The sequence below is a fragment of the Manacus vitellinus genome, unplaced genomic scaffold, assembly GCF_001715985.3.
Source record: "Manacus vitellinus isolate BGI_N305 unplaced genomic scaffold, ASM171598v3 scaffold_127_pilon, whole genome shotgun sequence".
Lineage (NCBI taxonomy): Eukaryota > Metazoa > Chordata > Aves > Passeriformes > Pipridae > Manacus > Manacus vitellinus.
Window position 1 is genome coordinate 133135 of NW_021938935.1, and position 6858 is coordinate 139992.

The 6858-nt window shown below is 62.3% G+C and overlaps 1 protein-coding gene across 1 annotated transcript; it reads left to right on the forward strand.

Moving 5' to 3' along the window:
• Positions 1-314: 314 nt before the first annotated feature.
• CD6 (CD6 molecule) lies at positions 315-4442 on the forward strand. The gene is made up of 12 exons (XM_029965966.1): positions 315-369; positions 1668-1718; positions 1832-2140; positions 2210-2509; positions 2604-2672; positions 2756-2896; positions 2985-3107; positions 3193-3294; positions 3440-3557; positions 3645-3733; positions 4059-4265; positions 4347-4442. Exons 1-12 carry the CDS (start codon positions 315-317, stop codon positions 4424-4426), a joined length of 1644 nt encoding a protein of 547 aa, XP_029821826.1. The 3' UTR covers positions 4427-4442.
• The last annotated feature ends 2416 nt before the right edge of the window (positions 4443-6858 follow it).

Sequence of the window (6858 nt, forward strand, 5' to 3'; positions counted from 1 at the left end):
CCCGCCCACCTCATCCCTGAAAAAAGGGATGGAGCTCCAGCAGCCTGGAAGACCCCAGATCCCCCCATGCCATCCCAAATCTCCACCGGATCCGCTCTCCCCGGGGGGGGCTCCAGGGGCTCCAACGCCCCGTTTCCTCCCCGCCGGCAGCAGGATGGGGCCACCCCGGCGCGCCTCGTGATGCCAGCCCAGCTTCCTCCCCTCCGCCTCCATCCCGGAACCACCGGGGGAGCGAGACCTCCCTGCCCCGAGAGAGGGACCTCCAGAACCCCCCCCCGGATCCCGAAATCCCACGGGCTTGCCCCGCCGAAGGGATGGGGGGGCTGTGCCTGCTCGTGGTGACTCTCTGTGCCGTGGCACCCAGACCAGGTACGTCACCATCCCCAGCCTGTCGCTTCCCGGCCTCTCATTTGGGAGCTCGGGGTGCCGGATCCATGGATTTTGTGGTTGGGGACCTGCCATCTTCCCGGGATGGAGGTCCCAGGGCAGATGTTCCGGTGGTGGCTCTGCAGCTCCTCTGACCCTCGCTGTCCACTGGGAGCGAGGGAAGGGGGTCCCTGAAAGGCAATCCTAAGGATTGGGGTCTCCTCAGGATGAGGGACCCCTAAAACCACCCTGGGGACCCCAAAACCGGGATCCTAAGCTCCTAAAAGTGCTCTCAGAGCTGTCCCACCTGCCAGCCCTATGGGATGCTCCAGGGCCAAATCCCATCCTGTCCCTCCTGTCACCCCTGGATGGTTTTGGGGTGTGATCCAGCCTTCCCCCCTCCCAATCCCAGCAGGATTTGGGGTGCTTTGGGTTCTGAAATGGCTGCCAGGAGCTGCCTCAAGGCCTCGGATCAATCAGGGAACGGGCCCCTCACCCCCATTTCCGCTCCTCCTTTCACCTCCACCCCCACAGAGCAGCTCAGTCCCGCTTTTCCCCCTCATCCCTGAGCTTTTCCTTGATCCTTTGGACTCCGATCCATGCCCCACCAGTTCCCCGGGATCCCCACCCAACCAGCCCCCCCGGAACAGGGAGAGACCGGGGGATCCTTCACCCTACAAAAGCCAAAGGGGTAATTTTCCCGGGAATAACCGGAGCGTGCACTCACCTGTGGCTCCGGGATAGGTACAGCCCCTCTGTGTCCACAGGGATGAGCCGGGAAGCGGGAGCAGACCGGATGCGTGAGGACGTCCCAAATTTCAGCTCTTCCACCGGTGAGTTGTGTCCCAATATTCCCATAATTAAGGAAAAAATTCTCCGAGCAGACCTCACACCAGGATTTAGCCCCAGGAAACCTCGTGGGGACGGATTTTTGGGAAGCAGAAGCGCCGTGACCATGTGGGCTGGGGGAGGGTCCCACAGAGCCACCCACAACTGGGAGAATTCCCATATTTTGGGGGGATTGGGATACACCGCTCCGTGTGCCCCCCCAGGGTGGCCACAGGGCCATGGCTTCCTGTTTTCCATCTGCTTCTTGCCAGGAAAACCAGGAATGAGCCAAAAAAGGAGTGACTGACCCCTTGAATCCTGCTGATCTCGCTCCGTGGGGATCTGGATCTGTGGGATCAGATCCACATCTGTCATCCCCATGTCACCTCAGAGGGATCATCATCCCCAAATTGGGAATCCTGGGGGGCTCATTTCCTCACCCCTCTGTCCCTTTCTTCCCACAGCTCCCGCAGAGCCGACAGGATCTCCCAGTATTCCAAGTGGGAACGCCTCGGTGACACCGGGTGAGTGCGGGAGGGTGAGGAACATCCTTAGGAGCACCCCCTTGCTCCCACTTTTTAGTGGGAAGGGGGCACTGGGAACATCGCTGGGTCACCATTCCTGGTGTGCCTCCCAGATCCCGGAGCGCTCCGCTTGGCCGGTGGCCGGAGCCGGTGCGAGGGCCGCGTGGAGCTGGAAAAACAGGGAATCTGGGGGACGGTGTGCGATGACGGGTGGGACATTCCCGACGCCGACGTCGTGTGCCGGCAGCTCCGGTGCGGCCACGCCGTGAGCGTCCACGGGAATTCCGCCTTCGGCCGCGGGCACGGCCCCATCCTCCGGGATGAGCTGGGATGCCACGGGCACGAGAGGCACCTCTGGGAATGCCCGGCCGCTCCGGAGCACGACTGCAGCCACAAGGAGGACGCCGGCGTGGTTTGCTCAGGTGGGTTTGGGAGCATCCCGGCTCCAGCGGGGAGGGATGAGGGAGGCACATCCCCGTCCTTTCCCGCAGAGCACCAGGAGTGGCGGCTCTCCGGGGGCCGGGATGGCTGTGCTGGCAGGCTGGAGGTGTTTTTCCGCGGCACCTGGAGCACGGTGTGCGACAACACCTGGTACGACCCGGAATCGGCGGTGCTGTGCCGCAGCCTGGGATGCGGGACGCCACTCCAGCGCCTCTCCTTCGGACACACGCTTCCCGGGAAGATGTTGTACGAGTGCGGGAGCCTCCAGGCTTCCCTGGCGTTCTGCCGCTGGACCTTCAACAGATCTGCTCCCTGCCACCAGTCCCGGGCGGTCGGGGTGGTCTGCAATGGTACTGGATCTTCCCGCTGGGATCTGGGAGGGAATTCCTGCCCCCCACCTCGGCATCCCCATGATCTGATTTCTGTCCCCACTCCCCTCTCCAGGCTCCCAGGGTTTGCTGGATCCAACCCCCACAGCCACAGGGACAAACGGGAATGTCACCGTCCCGCGGGGTGAGTGTCCTGCAATCTCTCCCTTCCCATTCCCTGGAGGAAGGATTTAGGTGGGAATGACTTGTGTCCGTTCTCTGTCTCAGCCGAGGAAGGGTCTCCAGTTGTAGGGACACAATTCCCGTGGGATAGTCTCCTCTTTATCCTGTGCCTGGTGCTGGGAATGCTGCTCCTGCTCTCTGTACTGGCCTTTTCCATCGCTCTGCTGAGGCTGAGGAAGAAGAGCGGTAAGGAATTCTGGACTGAGCATGGAATTGGGGCACACATCCCACTTTTTGGGCTCAGCTCAGCTTTTCATCCCCATTGTCCTTGCAGCCATGTGTTCCTTGGGAATAACCACTCCAGTCCTGGTGACCCACAGCTCCCAGAGCCCTGATGTGCCCTCCGGGATTCCCAATGACTACAGGGAGATTCCCACCAGCCTTCCCAAAGGATCAGGTGGGTCTGGCAGGTCACCCCCCTGGGATGTGGGGAAGGGGATCCCAGCTGATGGCACATCCCCCATCCCATTCTCACCCCCCAGACCCGCTGGGCACAGCCTTTTCCAAGGATTCCACCTCCGATTCTGACTCGGAATACTACGAGTTCAGCAGGAAGCCGCCCGTCGCCCTCTCCACCTTCTACAGTGAGCACCCTATTCCCTCTGGAATTCCCCTCACCTTGCCCTAGGAACCCCTGTCACCCTGCCTGGGATCCCCATCCCCATGCTCCAGGATTCCCGTTCCCTTTTCCTGGGATCCCTGTCACTCCCACCGCTCTCCCCTTCCCAGACTCGCTGCGCCGCCATCCCGGGGAGCAGCTGCTTCCACCGAGGCCCAGCCAGGATGGGATGGAGCCATTCCCTGAGGATGGTATGGGACAAGGGGGGTCCATCCCATGGATAAGGGGGTGGCTCCTCTCTGTTCCTATGCTGGATGTTCTTGTTCCCGCAGCACCGGCCAGGATGGGCCCCCCATTCCCTGGAAGGAAGAACAGCTCCTCCAGCTCCTCCTCCTCATCATCTACGAATCCCTGCCGGAATGGCAACGTCCCCTCCCAGCACAGCTGGGGCAACGGTGGGCCCTGCCGGAGGGATGTGTGGGAGCAGGGATGGGGAGAGCCCTGGGAATGGGAACAGTGATGGGGAGAGCCCTGGGAATGGGAACAGTGATGGAGGAACCCCACGGAACAGTGATGGAGGAACCCCGGGGGTGGGAATAAGGAAAGGAGAGATCCCAAAGGTGGGAATAAGGGATGAGGACAACCCTGGGGAGGGGAATGAGGGTGTGGGTACCCCAGGAATGGGACCAGGGATGGAGAGACTCCAGGGATGGGAACAGGGATGTGAACAGGGATGGGTCCAACCCCAGGAAGGGAACGAGAGTGGGGGAACCCCGGGAATGGGAACAGGGATGGAGGGTCCCAGTAAGCACCTGTTTCTCCCAGTTCCCCCAGCAGCTCCCAGCATTCCCGCCCCAGTGCCCTCCCAGCCCTGGGTACCTCCGTGTCCAGCAGATCCCGATCCCGATCCCACCGGCAGCTCCAGCACCTCCTCAGGGGAGTGGTACGAGAACATTCCGGGCACGGAGCACACCGGAGACCCTTCCCAACATCCCGGTGAGGATCTCACGCTGGCAGGGGGATATGGGGACTCCAGGATCCTCTGCTCCCAAATCCTGATGGGCTGTGTCCCTCCAGGTTGGATGGATCCCTTGGGACAGGATCCCGACTTCTCCGAGGGCAGTGACTATGACGACATCCAGGGAGCTGCCTACTGAGCCTTTCCCGCTGCTCCAGAGGGACACCTGGCCAAGGCCACCATCCCACTGCTGGCATCACCTCTGGAATTCTCCAACCATTCCCCTGTGCTGTCATTAAAAGCTTTTCCCACCGTATTCCTTGTCCTTCCGTAGGAGTGACTCATCACCATTCCCACAGCGGGGCTGGGCCACCGAGCGCTCCCAGTTGCCCACTGGGATGTCCAGATATCCCATTCCCAACCTGCAGGAGCAGGGATGGGGGTGGCAGGGGCCCCACCCAGCTCTGGGAGTGGAAATTACCCCCCAGGAATTGGGGATGTGGGAGGGTCTGGTGGCCCACAGTGTCCCCCCCACTCCCAGAGGTTCCCTGTATCCCATTGGGACACAGTCCCCATCCCGGGGGGGCCCATAAATCCTGTCCAGGGGATGCTGGGAGGGAAGACACCCCAAAACCCACAGAATGACGCTCTCTGGGGGCGTCGGGGGGTCCCAAAAGAGGGATCACCTCCTCCAGCCTCCCAAGCTTCACCCGCATCCCAGTGGGATGCCGGAGCCGAGCACACGAAGCTCCCGGTGGATTTGGGGGGGGCACAGCACCCACCCATCACCCCAGAGCTGCCACCCCCACGCCGGGGGACTCCCCCGCACCCCAAACCCCCCTTCCCACGGCCCGGCCCAGCCCCCCGGAGCGTCTCCAGCCCCGGCTTTCCGGTTGCCCCGAGGGGCAGGTCGGGGTTCATCTGCACCCCCCGCGGAAAAAGCGGCCCCCCCGCACCCCTCAGGTGTTCGCGGGGCGAGAGGCCCCGACAAAGGAGCCGCGACAACGGAGGAAATCCCAAAATAGCAGCAAAACCCCGACAAAGGGAGCGGGGCAGGCGGGGGTTGAGAGCGGGGTGGGCACGGGGGGGGGGTGACAGGGGCGTGGTGCCCCCGGCCCCTGTGCCAGCGGGGGGGACGGGCAGGACGGCACCGAGGGCGTCGGGATCGCCGGGATCGTGGGGTGGCATCCATGACCTCAGGGGGGTTTGGTGTCCAGGGGTCCCAAAGCCTTGGGGGTCACTGATTCCCTGGGAGCGGGACAATCCAGCCCGTGGCCCCACAGGGAATGTGCCCCCTCCGCCCCCACAGCGGTGCCGACCCTTTATCCGAGCTGTTCCCGCCTGGAAAACCCCCATCTTTCCCGTTTTTCATTCTGATCCCAGCAGGTGCTGCCAGCAGCCAAGCCCGTCCTTGCTCGCTCCAGAGGCAGCTCCTGCTTTTTAAAAGGCTCCTCACGGCAGGCAACGTGTCAGCACATCCCAAAATCCCCCCGGGAAGGGATTCCGAGCATCCCGAGCTGTCACAGGATGCTGAGCTGACTCCCGCTGCCAGCGGCAAGGCAGATGCTCAATCCAATCCCAAATCCTGCCTCTGGGATTCCAGGGCCTCCAGAGCCAGCCAAGGCTCCCAGGGAAGGGCTGGATCCCAGGCATCCCGTATCCATAGGGGTCACACACCCCTGGATAATGTGGATCTTTCCTAGAGGCGAAGTATCACAGGATATGTGGGGGGAATCACCAATTTCAGGTGGATTTGGGGGGATTTGGGGCCTGGATCCTGCACAAAGACCTCCCTGGCTGAGTCCTGTGGGAGCAGATCTGGGAATTACACCCTTTTTCTGGGGAATTTTCAAAGCTGAACTGGGTGGGGGTCAGCTCCAGGTGGGACATCCCGACAGGGCTTGGTTCTGCCACAATCCCAGTCTGGGGGGGTCAGCAGGACCCCTGGAATAACTGGGATGGGAACAAGCAGGGAGTTCAGGGAGCACCCAGGGAAGTCCCAGGGGAGCTGAGCTCCTGCTCCAGGGTGGGGGATTGGAGTGGGAAGGGAATTTCCATCCTCCCATTCCCACTCCCCAGGCACTCTCCTTCCAGCAGGAACACCATGGGATCAATGGAAAACAGTTGCCTCATTAACATGCATGACCTGGATTCGGAAAAATTAATTAGGGCCTAATCAATTAACACCTCTGCCTCGCCCTGGTCCAGCCCTGCCAGTGCCCCACGTGCCCTTGCCGGGATAGGGGGCATCCCTGGAATGCCAGAAACTGGGATGTGCCTGGATAAACCCTTCCCTCGTCCCCTTCCTGGGGGGTTCCACAGTGTTTCGGGTGGGCACCGGCTCCTCCTCAGCCCCGAAGGGTCGTGACCCCAGACATTCCCTCAGCACTGGATATATCCAGAGATGTGGGAATCCCGGGATTTGGGGAGGGGGCTGAGCTCCCCCCCTTGGCATTTCTCCCCCCTTTTTTTTGGCGGGACCTGGTGAGGCAGCTGAGCCTCGAAACCGGCACAGCCGTGACGTCAGGAAACCACAGAGGGAGGAAAAACAGCCGGTTCCTGCCCGGGCCCCCCTCCCTCGCCCGCTCCAGGCCCGGGCAGCGGAGCCTCCGGAGCCCCCCGTGCCCCCCA